We start from the raw sequence: 19,339 nt of genomic DNA on the forward strand, positions 1-19,339 counted from the left end.
GGACCCCTTAGCCCTGCTTATTTGAAAAGTCAGGCATCCAATGTTTTCATCTTAGAGTTTAACTCTGAGCCTTGTTCTTATGAACAAACAACCAGAAATATTTGTCCTGACTTTATGTGCAGTTATTTCCACTATGTTTGAAAATATTCCCCATCTGTTCTCTAGTTCTGATTTATAATTTCATTACTGCTTTGAAAGATGATGACCATAGTGTCCTTGACAAAACAATTATTATAATAAAAATTGCTGCTGAAATTTACATTTTCATATCTTTTTCATAGCTAGAACTTGTTCACACAAAATTTCTCTCTCAGAGTTACATATAGGTTCTAATTAGAGCTCTAGTTAAAACTATGTTTGCTAAGTAGGCTTTATAAACACTAACACTCCATTGCTGAGAAGGGGTCCTATAGCCATCAACTGCCCTTTCAGATCACAAAATAGTATGAAATGCAAAAGATGTTAGATTCTTTTTGCTTTGCCAGATCCCTTTTGTTTGAATGTTTGCAATTTCCCTAATGAGAAATAACTTTAAAAGGCTGATTTTGCCTGTTCTTGTATCCATTCATCTGGAATATGCCAAAGGAAGTGAAGTCATTCAATGCTATGGTGTTCCTCCTGATTGGATTTCAGTTATGATGGACCACATTCAAATATGAGCAAGGAAACAAACATAGGATGTGTAATTACATGCAAGTACATGGAAAATTATATTAAAAGCCCTGACTTTTCTACGGTTTTCTTTCCTCCTTCCATCTGTGTACAAAAGAACTACCAACCTGATGTACACCAATTTATAGTAATTTCACAAGGTTTACTACACTTTATTGGGCACTTAGTGTCAACCAGGTACCATTTGGGGTCTGTATTATGTCAGTTAGTTCTCAAAATAACATTATGGAATGGATATTATCCCTACTTGACAGATGGTGCCAGTGAAATTTAGAAAGGTTAAATAACTTTCCCCAGGCACATACCTAAAACATGGTGTTACTTGGATTTGAACTGAGACCTATTTGACTCTGAAACCCGTGATCTTACCCACTCTTCTGTCTCAGTCATATTTCATATCTTTCTGTCAGCGAGTTGCATAATAAAAAAAACTTTTCTGCAGTTCTCAGACTTTCTAAAAAGATCAACAAGTCCTCCTGTAAACTCTAATTCTTGGTATAATAAATTCTTGGTATAATAAGGCTAGAAAAAAAAGCTAGCACCAGCAACTAAAGAAAGATACAATCTCAAATAATATAATTTAGAACTTAAAAACACTGCAGTGAGAAAATGGTATGATTGTTCTAATTCTGGAAGCCATGGAAAGAGATCCATAGTTGAAGGTCACTCACTGACAGGTGACCTCCTTATACCTGTCTGGCAGCCTATCAGTCATCCACACTAACCACATATGTGCCTGAAGCCAAAGGTTTTCATTTAAAGATTTCCATAAACAAATTATTACATTTCTAGGGAAAAATAATTCTAGGCTAATTTTAAAATTAACAATATGAATTGCTCAACTTTTCCATTTTCTTCTAAAATGAAAACTTGGAATATGATAGACTCCACGGATGTGCTCCATACAGTAACCATTTTAAGTATATATAATACATCTAAGAACATAGACTGTTTTTCTTTTTCATCTGTGTTTATTCATTCCAAGAAAATCTCTTAAGGACTGACTGAGTTTGGTGACTACCTTTAATACATCAACTGCATAACTGGCGTGGGGCCATCTCCCTTTGTACTCCACAGGCATAGAAACAGTGTACGGGGTGTTTCCCCATGAGATTTTTTTCAGAGTTTAAGCCACCAAACAGGCATAAAGCTACTCTAAATTCCTAACTTTACAGGTACACAGTAGTGCATTTAAACATTAAGGAGAACTTTCTATTCATTCCAGAGCCATTTAATCCTGTCCAGAAGGATGAGTCCATTTTTAGACCCTCCTTTGATTCTATACATTAGAAGGAAGGAGAAGTGACTGCTGAGAAATGAAAAAGAAGAGAAGAAGAAATAGAGACCTATGATCATGGCCCCCAAAAATCAAGAGCAAGTTATTTAGGTTTCTCAAGATCCACCATCCTAAATTAAAGAAGGCAGAAGAGATAAGAGCTGGAAAATGAATACTTTTTACAATAACATTCAGGAAGTCAGCAAAGTGAGCTTTAATTTCAGATTTTTAAAAATGAAAGACATCTCAGAGAATATATGGTCCAAATGTATTTTTGCCTCCAATGGAAATGTAAAGTAAAATGCCCCAAACTCATTTAAGAGTCTAAAGACCATTTTATATGCCAGCTTGAGAAGTCTTTAGAATTGAAACACTCACAGGGTCAGTAGTCTTACTGAACAGTATTTTCTTTTGTCCCCTATTGTCTTTAGGTACTCCTTGAATTAATACTCAGGAGTTATTTGAATGCCATTGCTTCAAAACACTGAAAGTGTTTTAACAGAGTGGGGGATAAATCCCACAGCCTACATATGTCAAACACAATCTACCAGCAAATTAAATTCAAGTATGAATGATAATTCATGAGTAACTTGAGGAAAATGGTAACTGGAGTATCATTTTGGAACAAAAGCAACAAGTCAAATCTCACTTGGTTTAATGGTACATGAAAGATTTGGGCACAAGCTGATAGTTGCTTACATTTAACATTTTCATCACTGAATATTCCTATGCCTTAAAATGATGAAGACTTCAGAGTCTTCCTTCCTGAAAAATCCTTAATATGGGACAAGGAATAATAAGTCTAGGATTTCTTAACTGCTTCCTTGCTCAAGGAAGAGGGAGAGAATAAATAACCACTTAAGATGAGATCTGTCCTTGCTGCATTTTATCATAGAGCAAGTTTTTCAGACATTAGAGGATAAATTATAAAAGTATAAAAGTAAATGTCATAATTACAAAGATATATGTATGTATACCATGTGTCAAATGAAAGTATAGATATTCAATTTTGTTGACTCCTCACAACTTTCTCTTTTTTTTTATTTTTTCCTTTTTCTCCCCAAAGCCCCCCGGTACATAGTTGTGTATTCTTCGTTGTGGGTTCTTCTAGTTGTGGCATGTGGGACACTGCCTCAGCATGGTCTGATGAGCAGTGCCATGTCCGCGCCCAGGATTCGAACTGACGAAACACTGGGCCGCCTGCAGCGGAGCGTGCGAACTTAACCACTCGGCCACGGGGCCAGCCCCCCTCACAACTTTCTCTTACAGTGGATGCAGCATATATTTTTCAAAATTTTTATCAGCATTTTCAAACTTAAATGTACAATACAATGAACATTGAACACTCATCATCCAGATTCAAAAATTATTAACATTCTGCTATATTTGCAGGCAGCACCTTAACACTATTTTTAAAAACAGATGACTGGTCACATCCTCACCCACTACTGGGATCTCACATTGCACCATTTGCATATTCCCAGTGATAGGAACCTCATTACTTCCTAATATATTAAAATGTCCAACGACCACAACGTTTTTTTCCTTACACTGAGCTAAAATCTGCCTTCCTTGAATTTCTACCCATTTATTCTAGTTCTGCCCTTTGGAAAGTCATGGTCAAGATCTTTTTCTTCTTCCCTAAGCAGCCCTTCAAAACCCTAAAGTCCACTCCCATAGCAGACTATCCTCAGATACAAATCTCATCCATATTTTCTGCTCTTGTAAATTGAGCTCAATGGGGAAAAAGGTAAGGATGATGTAAGGAGAGAAGGAGGGACTGTACGCCTTCTTATGGGCTGGCATTTTTTCCCACAAGTTTTGATTTGTAATATTTTAATTTTCATTCAGTTTAAAGTAGTCTCAAATTTCAATTTTGTTATCTTCTTTAAACCATGAGTTGTTTTTGAAGTGTACACCTTTTCCAAAAGAAGGGGATTTCTAGTTTTGTTGTCATCATTGTTGTTTCTATCTTATTTGCATTGTAGTTAGAGAAAATAATCTGTATATTGCAATTTTTGAAACTTATTTAGACTTGCCTTAAGGCCAGCATAAACTAATTTTCTTTTAATATTCCCTTATTACTTGAAAAGGTTATGTATTTTGTACAGTGTTATCAATTAGATCAAAGTTTTTAATCATGTTATTTATATTTTCTATTCATTTCTGAAAATGTATGCTTATTCTTTTAGTTACTGGGAGAGGTATGTTAAAATCTCTTACTGTAATTATGTTTATTCATTTTTCCCTTTAGTTTTATCCATTTTTGCATTATCTGTATTGAAGCTAAGTGATTAAATTCAGTTAAATTTAGAATTTCTACATTTTTCTGATGAACTAAAACTTTTATCAGTACATAGTATACTTCTTATTCTCTAGTACTCTTTTTTCCCTTAGAGTCAACTTTGTCTGATATTAATATTGAAAAGCCAACTTTCTTTTGGTTAGTGTTTGCATCGTTATTTTTTCCATCTTTTTTCTTCAATGTATCTGTGTTCCTATATTTAAATTGTTTTTCTTGAAACAGCAGATTCCGGTTTTGTTTTTTTAATCAATCTGAATTTTTGGTTTTCAATAAGAGCATTTAATCCACTTACATTTAATGTAACTATTGATATGTTTAGGTTTAAACTACCATTTTACTATTTGCCTCTATTTTTTCAGCACATTTTAGTTTCCCTTTCTTTCCTTTCTTGCCTTCTCTCTAAAATGATGAACTATTTTGTATTATTTCATCTCCTGTATTAACTTTGTAGTTTTATACTCTTTTACTATTCTTTGATTGTTTTTCTCTAGGGATTACTTTAACATGCATCCTTGACTTATCAAAGTCTAAAATAAATTAATATTTGTACCTCTTCCCAGACTATGCAAGGACCTTAAAATACTTAAACTCCATTTACTTTGCTGCCAACCTATGTGCTATCATTCTCATGTGTTTTAATTCTAAATATTTTATAAATCCCCAAAGACCTTACTATTATTGTTTTATACAGTCAGTATTTATTTAGATTTACCCACATATTTATCCTTTCATTGCTTTTCATTGTGCTGGAATTTTGAATCAAAAAGAGAAAAGAAAAAGGAATTTAGTGCAAATTTGGTGAGTCAGCCGGCCCCCCCCCCCCCCCAATCCTACCTCTCTGCTCCATTTGGAATTCAGAAAAACATAAGGGCCCTGAGGCATATGGGGAAACATTGTACAGAAACATCATAAGTAAAATGTAATGAAATGGTTAGGAAAATACACACAAGAAGGTAACATGCTCTGAAGGCAAGAGGCACAAAGGTATACTTTATTTAAAAGCCTTAAGCAGTTGATGATTTGGGGAAGTATTGCCAAATTACACTCAGCAAATTTAGTAGTAAGCCTCAATATAGTGGGCACGAAAGCTGTTTACTATTGAATGAACAACAAGTATAATGAGAGTGGTCTCATACAATTATGAGGTCACCAAGCCATGCTTGTTATAATTGGCATTGCCATAGCCAGGGGCTTATGCGACTTCAAGTGAAGATTGGCCTAAAGGAATAAGCCAGGAATGTGTGTGCTTTGGGCTATGGAGACTGACTAATCTGGCTGTGAGGACTCAGGGAGGGGGGCCAGGAATCAAATCACAGTGCTCAGGCAGGGCAGCGTGGACTGAGTTGAATGTAGTTAGTCTCCATTTAGTTCCTCACTCTCCAAGGATTTAATCTGGTGTTGGGGATGGGAGGTAGGTGGGAGGGGCAAGGTGAAGCTCTAGGGCACTAGGCAAACACAACTGATACACTACTGCAAAGGCATCCCCTAAGATGGGATCATAATTCCTCAAAAAGCCATCCAGCATGAGGCAGGTCCCCAGCTTGTACGGGATGGGCTTGAACTTTCACACGGAGGGTCTTTAATTCCTGGTACTGAGCTACCCTAGAGCAAAGACTGATGGTGCTGCTTGTTTCAAAATAAAGTTTTACCTCCACAAGGTTGTAGATTGATGATTGGGTGTAATATAATTCCAAATACCAGGGTCATCTTTTCTCAATTTTTTAATGGATAGTTAAGTTTAAGAAGAAAAAAAGGGAGGTTAGCTGGGTATGACATATTCACAGAGATGTTGAAGAACACCCTTGACAATTAACAATCATTTATCAGTAGATAATGTTTTTTCTTAAGATTCTAAAAGCAATAACCCTCATTTTGCCAGTGTGCAAAAAAGGGCTGAAAATGAGAATTAGGGCCTTTGTTTCTTTTCTTGTCCTGTTTTAGCCTATGACCGACCTGTTCATTTGGTTTGTGTATAGTACAGATGAGTCAGGAGTTGATTGTTCACATGCACCAGTTGGTTTTTCTCCCCCATGTTCATGAACTATATGTCTAACCTAATCCAATCATCTTGCAAATGAACACCACTAGCCACAGAGGAGACTGGGTGAGAGAGGATTGATTTGCAGTGTAAATCCATCATCATTGCTGGAAAATCAACTCTAAGTACATGTAGCATGGTTTTTCCATATGGAAACAGCATGTTTCAAAGTTCTAATAGAACACAGTGCAATGCCAAAGACACTTGATTCTCCACTTCTCCACTCCTAAAAGAAAGAAATGAACTATCAGGGAGGCTAATATTTGTTGATTTTGGTGATATTTTTGTTTATCATTTAAAGCACACCAAATTATTAACAATCTGTTTTGCCAGAACAGATAAGAATCTAGAACTATAAATCTACTGCTGGCCATCGATGAAGACAGTTCTCTTTTGTTACTTAATATCAGTATTTATTTTCTTCACTAGAACTGCTTAGCTTGGGTGAATTCTAGCTGATAATTTCAGAAGGGTGAAAAGCTAACTAGAACTGGGCGTTTAGCCCAGATAAATCTGATTCCAGTACTATGAAAGAAGCAGCAAGGGAAATAGAAAGTCTTTGACAAAAATTGTTGATAATTGGCTAAGGACTAGGGAGGGAAACAGAAGACTTGGAGAGCTATGAATGTTATTCTAATGTAGAAGAAAGACATAAGGGAGGAATCAAGGCGCTACAGATTAACAACACTCTCTTTAATTCTAAGAAAAATTAAATATATATATACAACTACAGTAAAACTTCTGTTATCCAGAACTCTTAGGAAATAAGTCTTTCTGGAGACCTAAATTGCAGAGGCAAAATGGAAATCTTGGGTTTGAATCTCTGTTCTGTGTGACCTTGGGCAGGTCACCTCACCAATCTACATTTCAATGACATCCTCCTGCCTCATGCATAAATTATGGATGATGCGACCACTTATTCCACAGGGCATGATTAGGATTAAATCAGAAGCTTGTAGATCTGATTTTCTAATCCAATAGGAGAAGTATAAATATTGCAAAGCATTTACCTTTTTTTACACCAATGAATTTTAGAATTTTAACAAATTTCTATATGAAGTTATATAAACTTAACTTATATAGAAAGTTACACACTTTCTTCTTAATCAGATTTCAATCAACATAATTTAATGTCATGATTACTCAGATTATCATTATCAATAGCCATTAATGGATGCAGCAGTAGTAAGACAGCAACGCCCTCAGCTCTTGCTGAAATAATTCCTACCTTCCAGGATTATATTGAAAAGTAGGATGAATATCCAAAATAACTGTAAGATCTTCATCCAGTGAGTCCCTTTTATTTAAAGCTTCATAAAATAAGGAGAAAAATTACTTTGCTGGAAACTAATTTATTGGCCTTCACTAGAAGGCACTAGGACCAATCATTCTGAGCAGATGGGTATCTATCCAAATCGTTAAGAATGTGAAGGGAAAAAAAGCAAGAACAAAAGAAAAGGAAAGCAAGAGACCAGGAGTAAAGCAGCTCCTCCTTACAGCAAACACAAATGCTTGACCTTTTTTTCCCCCTACTTTACTCCATTTATGAGATTAAATCAGTATAGTTGGGGAAGATACAAATAAGTCTTAAATCCACATAGCAGCAACTTGAATTTAACCACTGCCTTTTCTTTAATCACAGGATTTCAGAGGACAGCACCATCAAATAATATTTACAAGGCATACACAGTGTCCCACACAGAACTAGTAAAGATGTTGTTATTTTATTCTAAGGGTTTTGCGATCTGGAAACAAAAAGATATATTTTGATGTTTCTGAACACTTTTTTAAATCTGTGCATTATCATTAAAGATAGACAGTCTGTTTTACAGATGGAGAAACAGAGAGAAAAAGAATTGATACCATGGCTCTGACAGAGGTCACATAGGCTGTGACAGAATCAAAATAATTTGAATCCTCTTCCCCCTATTTCAGTGCATTCGTATTACTGGTCGATGGTGGCTTATTCCAAAGTAGTTCTGATTATTCCTTAAACCTAAAGCAGCACAAATTAGAAAAGTCTAAGTGATAATCGACAGCATTTAAGGTACAGAAAGTTTTTGCTCATGAAAATACACTGAAGTGACTCCATGTCGTGGTAAGTTATCAAATTATGGAAAGAACATTGCAGAGATTAAAATGTTGCATAAGAGAGAGAAAGCAGCATGAGTCAGGGGTTTGGGAAATATGAGTCAGACTGAAGGGAAGGAGCCAAAAACATAGCGAATGAGGGCCTAAGCAGGGACTTAATGGACACCACAAAGATGTGGACACAGTTGCCTCCATTAACTTTGAGAGAAAAACCAAATATGCAGTTCCATAGACTGGGGGTCAGTGTGATAAAGAGGCTAGGAGTGAGAGCTGAGCGAAGATCAGACTGGATTATTTAAAGCAACGATGGTGCCAAAATCAGCAAGAGAGGGACCTACAATAGTATAAATCACTAGGAGGGAGAATGTGGGCACATTTTTGAAAAATGAGGGAATCACCAAATATTGCCATTAGCTATTCTTAACTCCTTAGAATGATGAAATATGAGTTGATTTACGTGTTGTGATATTTTAGGAAGCACATTCTATTATTTTGTTCTTTGGTAATGTTTACATTAGGCTATGTCTACATAGTTCAGAGCTGCTCCCTGTGGTGTTCAATCCAAACTTTAATCCCACCTTTAAGGCCCTGAATTTTGCTCATAACTTGAGCTACCATTTTATGAGCGCTTTCAACCAGGCACTGCACCAGGCTCCTCATACACATGAGGGAGGCCCCTCCATGCTGATTCCAGCTGTCTGCAATTCTCATGCAAACCACTTTTGTCTTATTATTGTTTCCTAATGTGACTTGTCTTCTGCCTAGAAATAGCCTCCTATTTCTTCCAATCCATGTACCTCACCTTCTTCAAAATTCAGTTCAAAATTCACCTCCTCAGGCAAACCTTCCTGGGCCTCCCACCTCTGATGCTGCCTTATTCCCCCTATCTTCTGAACTTCCCAATTCCATTGCTTTCTATCCATTTCCTTTTGCTGACGTCTTACTGGTTTTGCCATGTTTCTTACATCTTGCCTGTTACTCTGCCTTGTAAATGTTTAGTTCCGTGAGATAAAACACTGATCCTGCTTCCCTTAAACTCTAGGTATCAGTTCTCAGCAAACAATCATGATTCATTCATCTATTTATTGAACAAATATTTGTTGAAAACCTATCATGTTTCATATACTCTGCTAGGTGCTGGGAATATAGGAAGAAGTAAATCATAGACCCCATCCTCAAGGAGCTTGGGTCCAGGGCCCAGGGAGTGTGTTAACTGACTGCCTAGAGGACCTAGTGAGCGTAACTGTCACAGGTAACTTATAGACAGTTTAAAAACAAAACAAAAACTCCTCTCCCCAGAGTACTTTTTCCTAGATTCTCAGGAAAATCATGACTGACCTAAGTAATTTCCCTTATGAATAAAGCATTTCTTTGACCAGTACAGATATTCCCACCACAGAGGGCTTTCATAAACACACCTGGGAGAGCTAGGTCTTCTGGTGCATCTGCACAGGGATGGATATTCTGCTCTGAGTTTCTGACATAGTTGTATATTTTAGTGATTTTCTTATCACATTGAACTTGCTGATATTTAAGAGAAATATAAATGCATACAAGTAGAAAAAAACAAGCATACAAACGTTTAACAATGTATAACAATTCTTATATGACTTTCTATAGACATATGAATAAGTAATAATACTATCTCAAGGGGCTGACCCCATGTCACAGCAGTTAAGTTCACATGATCCACTTCAGTGGCCTGGGGTTCACTGGTTTGGATCCTGGGTGCGGACCTACACACTGCTTGTCAAGCCATGCTGCGGCATGCATCCTCATATAAAGTAGAGGAAGATGGGCACAGATGTTAGCTCAGGGCCAGTCTTCCTCAGCAAAAAAAAGAGGAGGATTGGTGGCAGATGTTAGCTCAGGGCTAATCTTCCTCAAAAAAAATAAATAAATAAATAAATAATAAAAATAAATGTAAAAAAAGGATCTCAAAGCACACTTTCAAAATAATAAAATTGTGTATTTAAATAAACTAATAAAATTGATGGTACAATTGAAGATAATTCAAAGAAATTCAGTCTATCTATATATCCTTCAGCATTAGATAAGCTGCTAAGGGCAAAGGAGAGGATAAATATTCTAAACTCGAGTCAGAAAAGCCATAAATCAAAATATAGTCAGTTCATTTACTAGTAGATCCAGCTCAAGGCATACGATGAAGCATGCACTCAACTCCTTTGGAATAATTTCTTGAAAGAGGATTTCACGCAACTGTGTTTTATTGAATTTCAGGAGGTTTCCCATCAGAAAGAATTAAAAATAAGTGAGTCTAGGTAAGTAGAAGAAAGTGTATAAAGTAGAAGAAAGTGTATAAAAAACATCATTCTAGGTGAGGTGAGTCCTATTACAGTTTAGATTGTTTTTTGATAGAGAAATGGAAAGAATATAGCAGCAATGGAGGCAGTGGTATTTTATTTTTTGTTTATTTTTATTAAATTACTCTAACTCATCTAATATTTTAATTAAATAATCTTTCTCAAAAAGTAAATGTAGCTGGTTCTTAAGAAGGAGTAGATCCAGGTAGCATGGTTTTCATGTTTAGAATCTATTTAATGATATATTAATTTCACTGGAAATGTTAGCTTATTTTTCAAAGCGACTTAGAATTGAACGACAAGAAAGTAGGAAGGAAATTGTAGGACATCAGGAATGCAATGGGGTGGAGGCAGTTTGCAGAGAGATGTCTCGGGAAGAAAAGCCGCACTCACTGGTGAGGCCTCCCTTAGAAAATGCAGCAGCCAGCCTGCGCCCTTGATCTTCCGCCAGCATGTACTGAGGAAACTTGCCACATCTGAATCTCACATTGCCATATCTCTCAGGGCTGTTATCACCGCAAATGCTGGCAAATGTTCTTGACATAAAACAATAGGAATTCTGTTGTCATTTCTGCATTAGCGAGTCATAAAACTCTGAAAGAAACCCCAGTAGAAATGTTTTCATCAAGCGTATATGAGAAAATAATAAAAGACCAAAAAAAGAGCAGATAATTTTAAAGCAAGATGACTGCACCTTTTCATACTACCTAAAATGGACAGTTATAACTACTGATTTGAAAATAATATTAATAGATTTCAAAACAAAAAATAAAAAGCAATGACAAAAAAATTCACCACAACTTTAAAACCAGGTTCAAAGAATTATGTAATAGATGCTTTTATAGGTTATCATCCAATAAACAGCCATACGTCCCTAGAGTATTTTTCATCTTCCCTCCCTCTTTCTTTTGGAAAGAATGCCTCTTATCATTTCCACACACAGCTAATTGGAAGCCGATATCTGAGAACAACTTCCTACATTGTTACACTCGGTAGTGTAAGTGCAGCAATTCTTCTTGGGAATATAGAAAGATGAAAGGCAATACACCAGGAGCCGCTGCTCTCTGAGCTTCTTAAAGGGAAGGCAGGAACTGAATAAATTCTAATGGCTCATTTTTTCTATTGATTCTTGGCCCATTATATCTTCCAAAGCACCACTGTGGGTCTACCACAGTGATGATCAAAGGCCCTCTAAGCCTTCCTCAGTTTTATGCAAAATTTCTCATCTACGAATTACGAGTTTTATGATATTTTTGAACAAAGCTTAGTGTCTTCAGTTGTTGAAGAATGCCAGAATACATAATCCTTTCATCTGTGCTATTTAACTTCATAATATGCGAGATCTGAATGAATGCAAAGGTGGTGTAGATAGGGCAAAATTAAATTTCACTTATAAATTACTGTAATATGAATGCACACATACAGATTCACATCAGATTTTGATCCCAAATAAATTTGTTATAACAGGTTCATTAAATTATGACTGAGCATTTTTTGCTTTTCTAGAACTATAATCTACCTACTCCTTAAGGCACAGTTAGTAAATTATCCCCAGAAATGAAATGCTTTGGGAAAATATGTACTTTAAACTATACCAGATTCTCTCTCCTGGAGGATTATGATCAAATTGAATCCTTCGCATTTTGAAATTTGCAATGAAAGGTTTATACATTCATATTACACTAAAGTAATGCAAAAGTTTGCAAAAAAAAAGGGAAAAAGAACAGCAATAAGGAATGCATAACATTAAAGTTTGATTTATACCCAGTTATTAGGCAGATTTTTAGAGATTTGCCAATAGAAATTATCTCAAATGTGACATACTGGGTGAAAAAGCAAATATCATACAATTTATTTACATTTTAAAACAAAACAATACTGTATATTCTAATGGGTGCATATCTGTATAACAGAAATATAAAAACATCTCACGGAAAGATTCGTCCCTCTGGGTTAGTGGAACGTGGTAAAGGGATGAGGATAGAGTAAGGCTTCAGCTATATCTCAGATGTTTCATTTCTTAACAAAATTAAATGATCTGAGGCAAGCATAGCAAAATATTAGCATTTGTTAAATCTGAGTGGTACACACTGGTATCTGTGAAATTACTTCCCCAAACTTGAAATAATTTATAATTTAAAACATTTTCAATATATCAATATTATAATGTTTTAAGAATAAAGTAAAAACTTAGTTTCTTTAAGAAAAGTATGACAGCAAAACAGAAGAAATAACATCTTCACAACCGACTCAAACTCCTTCTTTGCTGCATGTCTTTAACAGACATAGATGAGTGCACTGCAGGGACACACAACTGTAGAGCCGACCAAGTGTGCATCAACTTACGAGGTTCCTTTGCCTGTCAGTGCCCTCCGGGGTATCAGAAGCGAGGAGAGCAGTGTGTAGGTAAGTACAACAGTGCAGTAAGCAAAGTCCTATCTTGAGCATCTTAATTGTTTAAACCTCAGGCAATCAAAACAAAGCCATCACATTTATTTGAAGAATAATAGCTAACAACAGCTTATTCTTTCATTGACTACCAATCCATTTTCCACATTAATGAGAAAGAACTAACCTTAAATGTTGAGCATATTCTGGATATAAAGTGTTGGTTACATGTTAGACTAAGCAAAAGCAGAAATTTGGGGTATGAATGGGACCACAAAAGCAACCAAGAAAATAATTTTAAATTAGCTATTTGGGGGCCATAGCACTAAAACACCAATGAAATGGTCTTCATTCACTTGTTCATAGCATAGCATAGTTTATAGGGCAAATGGTGAGGTTCAAATCCCAGCTCCATCCCTAACTCACTTTGAGGGCTTGGGCAAGTTATTTAAATTCTCCGTCTCACTATGGAGATAATACTAGCCCCTACCTCAGGAGCTCTGTGTGGGAATGCTTAGAACAGTACCTGGTCTTGGGCTGAAGAGCTGTGTGCTATCATTAGGTAATGAGCTAATAGACTAGAATTTATGTTGCCAGCTGGTGCAGTGCTAGGACTGCAACCCTAAGTGCAGCATGTGCCTCTACTTGAGAGCTCTACTTGAGCTCCCTGAGGGCAGGGGCCAGGTCTGGTTTGTGTCACTGCTGTCTCCCCAGTCCCTGAAGAGTGCCTGCCAAATAGATGCTCTGTGTGTTTTTGTTTTTTTTTTTTGAATAACTGAAAGAACATGGTATGGGGACGCTGACGGGCAAATAAGTAGTAATCTAAAGTGTTCTTGGCTCAATCATGATGCCCAGCACTAGGCATGAAATCCTCTAATTGACTCCTTCTGTCCACTGATTTACATAACACCTTATACCATAGATCAGTAAAAAGTCCTTGACATCAGGATGTCTACACTGAGCTCCTCATGGGCCCCAGGTCAGTTCTGCCTGACACAGGTCTGCGCCTAGATGCTGGGGTTAGTGCCCAGCCTCCAAGGAAGGCCAGGGGTTTGCAGTGACTGAAGCTGTGATTTAGGAGAAGATTGTGTGGAAAACTCCACAGGCACCAAAGTTTTGCCCCTGTATCAGTCAGGAAAGTAAATAATTGAGGGAATAAAAAGTCCAGAAAAAGAACTAACCCAACCTACTGTGGGAAGAATCAAAGAGAATGGAATATATGGATAGAGCCTTTCAGATCTAATCATGTGGTTTCCCTGTTATTTCCCTCACCAATAGAACCAATTCTCAACAGAGCATATAAGGTCTTCCTTAATTTGATCTTTGCCCAGCTCTGTTGCATGAAGACCCCTCTCCCCATATAAAATTACACTCCAGCTTTATCCCACTAGTTATAGTTCTCCACATACATCACACCGTCATACTTTGGTGCTTCTATATGAGCTCTTTTGGCACCAGGAACATGCACTCCTAGCAAACTTCTATTCAACTTTCAAATCCCAGCTCAGGGGGCACTTCCTCTGGGAAGTCTTCCATGATTTACCCCAATATAATTAGTCACTCCCTCCTTCATCTCAGTACTTCTCAAACTTTGATGGATCCTTTTTGTAAATTTCCAATCTGTTGCAGATCAATTCTTTTGTAAAGTACGATAAAAATATTCCAGTGACACCAAATTGCTATTCCTAAACACATACTGTCAATTTCTATACTTATTCATTGCAGACTGGTCCAAATAGTCCATGGACCAGCAGTGGTCAGCAAGCCACATTCTTTTTTTTTTTAATTTTTGAGGAAGATTAGCCCTGAGCTAACATCTGCCGCCAATCCTCCCCTTTTTGCTGAGGAAGACTGGCCCTGAGCTAACATCTGTGCCCACCTTCCTCTACTTTACCTGTGGGATGCCTACCACAGCATGGCTTGTCAAGCTGTGCCATGTCCACACCCGGGATCTGAACCAGTGAACCCCGGTCGGCTGAAGCGGAACATGCACACTTAGCTGCTGCACCACCGGGCCGGCCCTAGCAAGCCACATTCTGAGTAGTACAGTGCTCCCTTTGCCCTTTATACACCTTTCTATTGTCGATCTTATCATTCCATGCAGTAATTCGTTTTCATGCCCATCTTCCATACTTGACAGGGGTAGAAAGTATCACTTTTTCATTAAATATTTATTGAAGGCTGACTGTGTGCCAGGCACTGCTCTAGGTGCTGGGTTATCATGGTGAACCAACAGATTTACAGAATCATGGCCCTTATAGAGCTATTAGAAAGTAGCATTTATACAAATTAGCTATTGATACTGACACCTGGCTGTAATACTTGGTAGTAGGAAGAAGCATGCTAAAATTGCTCTTAATTAATATGAAGTTTCCATTCATTCAACTAATGCTTATTGAGCACCCACTATGCCAGGCTCTGTTTCAGATATTAAGCATACAGCAGTGAATTGACAAAAAAATACTCTACCTCCACCTCAAGAGGAGGAGACAGGTCTTATTTGGAATGCATTATAGTGAGGGAGACAGACAAGAAGCAAACAAACACATAACACAATGTCAAGGAGTGTCAATGGCTACAAAGAAATACAAAGCAAGATGAGGGGATAGACAGGGCAGAAGATGCTATTATATGAATGGACAGAGATAGCCTCCCTGAGGTGACATTTGAGCAGACTCCTAAATAAATGAGGGGGGAAGCTATGTGAATATTGTCCTTGTTTATTTCAATACAGTCATGTGCCACATAACAACATTTCAGTCAATGATATATCACATATACAACAGTGGTCCCATAAGATTAGTACCATATAGCTTAGGTGTGTAGTAGGCTACACCATCTAGGTTTGTGTAAGTACTGAAGAGGAGGAAGAAATTTTCTTCTACCCTTCTAGGTTTCTCTGGCCAGTCTAAGAATTAAATTGACATGAGACAGATTAACAGGAGAAAAACAAACAAAAGTTTAATAATGTATACACATGGGAAAAACCCAGGAAATCTGAGTTGCTCACCAAAATGGCCAAAGCTTTCATCTTAAATACCATCCTCAGCTAAAGACAAAAGAAGATGTTGGGATGGGGAAAGTCAGGGACTTCAAAAAGAAGGAAGGCAATTCACAAGAAGGTAAAAAGGAGTAAACGTTTGGAAAACAAATGTTTGGCTGCACAGAAACAGAAGAACACAGAGGGAAGCCCAACAAACAGGCTTTTCTAGGTTCCTCCCTTTCTATTACCTTGTTCATATTATGCTAAGATGATAGCTCGTCTTCTGAGACAGGTTTTTTTCTTTGAATTCTTTTAGGCAGTTAAAGGAGAGGTAACAAGAAAAACTTTCTGAGTCTTTTGTTTCTTAAAAATAATCAGCCTAAAATAATCCTCTCATCAAAGAGATACATTTTGGGGTGGCAAATTTTGTTCCCCTTCAGTATACTCTATAATGTTGACACAACGAAATCACCTAGTGACGCATTTCTCAGAACATATCCCTGTCGTTAAGTGACACATAACCATATTCAAGTTAAATCAAATGTATTTTGCAGCTTAGTAAAAATAGCTCCCATTTACTTTTACCTGTTTTGTTCAAGGAAGTTTGCCTATGTAATCCTCCAAACAAGTCCACCACATTGTTGTATTATTATTTACAGAAAAGGAACTGGAAGCTCTGAGAGGTTAAGACCAAGCTAGTAACTGGCAGATCAAAGATTCAAACTCAGTTACCCTGAGGCCACTTGAGCACACTGCCTCCCACACTTTTAATTATGAACGTACCAGAAGAGCTCAGCATAAAGTTTTGTTTTCTTTTCCTTTTTTACCATAAGATAGTATCATTACACTGTCTTACATTATACATGCAATTATTTCAAATTACGCATGCCATGTTGGAGTTGTCACAAAGTGTAGAGTTATGAATTAATGAAATTTTATTATGCTTCTAAGATGTTAATCCTACCCTGCAAGTTCTCAATTGAGCGTTTTATAGTTGGAAATATTTATATGAGAAGGACACGGGCTGGAATGCTTCATCAATGTGTCAGAAGAGCACTGTCAAGAGGTAACTTGTTCAGCATCCTATTCCTTCCACAGTGTTCGTCCATTTGATTCTCACAGAAACTTCATAAGATACACATAGCAAGGATTACTGTCTACATTTTACAGAAGAAAAAATCAAGATACTGAACTTTTAAGTAGCTTCACCAAAGTCACCAGCTGAACAGCAGCCCACACCTCCTTTCTCTTAGTTTTATGCTACATCATTCAGTTCTTCCATAGTTCTTTTTTAGTTCTGTCATTATAAATAAGCTTTAGATTCCCAAACTGAATATTCTCATGTATATGTGAAATAGTTTTAATTACTTTTCTGTCTTTAAATTTCAACTCACCCAATCAGGTTTATGAAATCTTTATTCTTAACATCTCACTTAACTGCAGAATGCAGACCAAAGTATATTTAAAACACACATATCTTAATTTGAAAAAAAAGAAGAGGAGCCAACCCAGTGGCATAGTGGTTAAGTTTGCACACTCCACTTCAGCAGCCCGGGTTTCACATGTTTGGATCCCGGACGCAGACCTATGCACTGCTCATCAAGCCATGCTGTGGCGGCATCTCACATACAAAATAGAGGAAGACTGCCACAGATGTTAGCTTAGCAACAATCTTCCTCAAACAAAAAGAGGAAGATTGGTAACAGATGTTAACTCAGGGCCAGTCTTCCTCACCAATAAAAAAAAAGAAAGAAAAATAACTACTTTTAAAATGAGGTCTTCTCTACAAAGATCTCCTAGATAATTTTCTGCTTAGAACTTGAGAGTGGATAGTCAATAATTTTGTTCTTCTTGTGTGTGTGCCTGATAACCTAGATATAGATGAATGCACCATCCCTCCATATTGCCATCAAAGATGTGTGAACACACCAGGATCATTTTATTGCCAGTGCAGTCCTGGGTTTCAGTTGGCAGCAAACAACTATACCTGCGTAGGTAAGCCTTTTCGGAATTGCCATTCTAACTGATCTCTGTCTTCAACAAAAGTAAACCTCATGCCATGTTGCACTATTTCCAGTTTTCTATTTTCTTGAGTGAACTGGTTTCCATCAACATTCATGCAGAAAGCTTAAATGACAATGACCAATCTGTTTCTTAAAATACATCAAGATGTGAGTGGAAAACTTTGTTAACCTTGGTTTTAGTTCTCCTCTGTGGGTATATCAAAAAATAAAAAGTTATACATCAATTGACATACACACACCAATTAGTCAGCAATGTGTGATATAAATGCTGAAGGTGCCAAAGGGGTTACTGTAAGTTCAAGTACATAAACTTTCCACTGAAAGGGCATCTGATTTTTACATGCTTCTTCTCCCCTTTCAGAATGCAATGTCATGGCACACAGTTTCAAGATTGGCATGACATGGAAAGCGTCTAGCACAGGAAAAATGCTTTTTCACAATATTTTCAGTGCCTCAGAGCATTGCAAAACTCTGTATGGGTCTCAAAGGCTTATGTTATAATTGTAATGGAATTTAACAGAGCCCATTTAAAAAGTAATAAATAGCACAGATAAATCTTCACTACAGCATGCTGAGAGACCATATCAGTATGAGTGTCTTATATCAATTATTTATAGACTTGGCATTTTGCATCTGAACAACAATAAAAGAAAATAGATACTGGAATGTATATTTATTAGAATCATTAAATTCTTTTGGAAAGATTCATCAAACACCAAACTGTTGTTCCCAGAAAAAAAATACTCTGGTATTTCTAAAAGAAGTATATGACAGATATTTGAAGTTGTTCCAACAAATATGAAACCTGAATGGATGTTCTCCAATGAGCTTCTGCAGGGCAAAGAATCCAGCTAGGATATTACTCACATCATCAGGTGACATAAGTACAAAAGAACAAGAATATGTTTAAAGACATAGGTATATAAATGTATATAACCTTTCTTTTCAGACATAAATGAATGTGATGCCAGCAATCAATGTGCTCAGCAATGCTACAACATTCTTGGTTCATTCATCTGTCAGTGCAATCAAGGATATGAGCTAAGCAGCGATAGACTCAACTGTGAAGGTAAAATATTTCCCAAATAATTTGTATTGAGTGCAATCTCTGTGGTTGCTGTGGTTTATCTGATTATGTATCTGTTTATGGAAACAATTTTTTTTGAAGATTAGTCCTGAGCTAACATCTGCCACCAATCTTCCTCTTTTTGCTGAGGAAGACTAGCCCTGAGCTACCA

General features: G+C 36.8%; 1 protein-coding gene and 1 long non-coding RNA gene across 13 annotated transcripts in view; one reads left to right on the plus strand and one right to left on the minus strand.

Annotated features, from left to right (window-relative positions):
• LOC103546256 (uncharacterized) overlaps positions 1-19,339 on the minus strand; it is a 389,543-nt gene that overhangs the window by 186,801 nt on the left and 183,403 nt on the right. The window lies entirely within an intron of this gene.
• EFEMP1 (EGF containing fibulin extracellular matrix protein 1) overlaps positions 1-19,339 on the plus strand; it is a 59,832-nt gene that overhangs the window by 27,610 nt on the left and 12,883 nt on the right. For 4 of the 7 annotated variants that reach the window (XM_008512706.2, XM_008512707.2, XM_070572669.1 and 1 more), the window contains exons 5-7: positions 12,990-13,112; positions 17,953-18,072; positions 19,051-19,170. In XM_008512706.2, the coding sequence (XP_008510928.1) occupies positions 12,990-13,112; positions 17,953-18,072; positions 19,051-19,170 (363 nt within the window). The remainder of the gene's footprint in view (positions 1-12,989; positions 13,113-17,952; positions 18,073-19,050; positions 19,171-19,339) is intronic. The other 3 variants (XM_008512708.2, XM_070572672.1, XM_070572671.1) reach the window with 1 other exon arrangement.

Source organism: Equus przewalskii, chromosome 14, assembly GCF_037783145.1.
Source record: "Equus przewalskii isolate Varuska chromosome 14, EquPr2, whole genome shotgun sequence".
In the NCBI taxonomy this organism is placed as follows: Eukaryota; Metazoa; Chordata; class Mammalia; order Perissodactyla; family Equidae; genus Equus; species Equus przewalskii.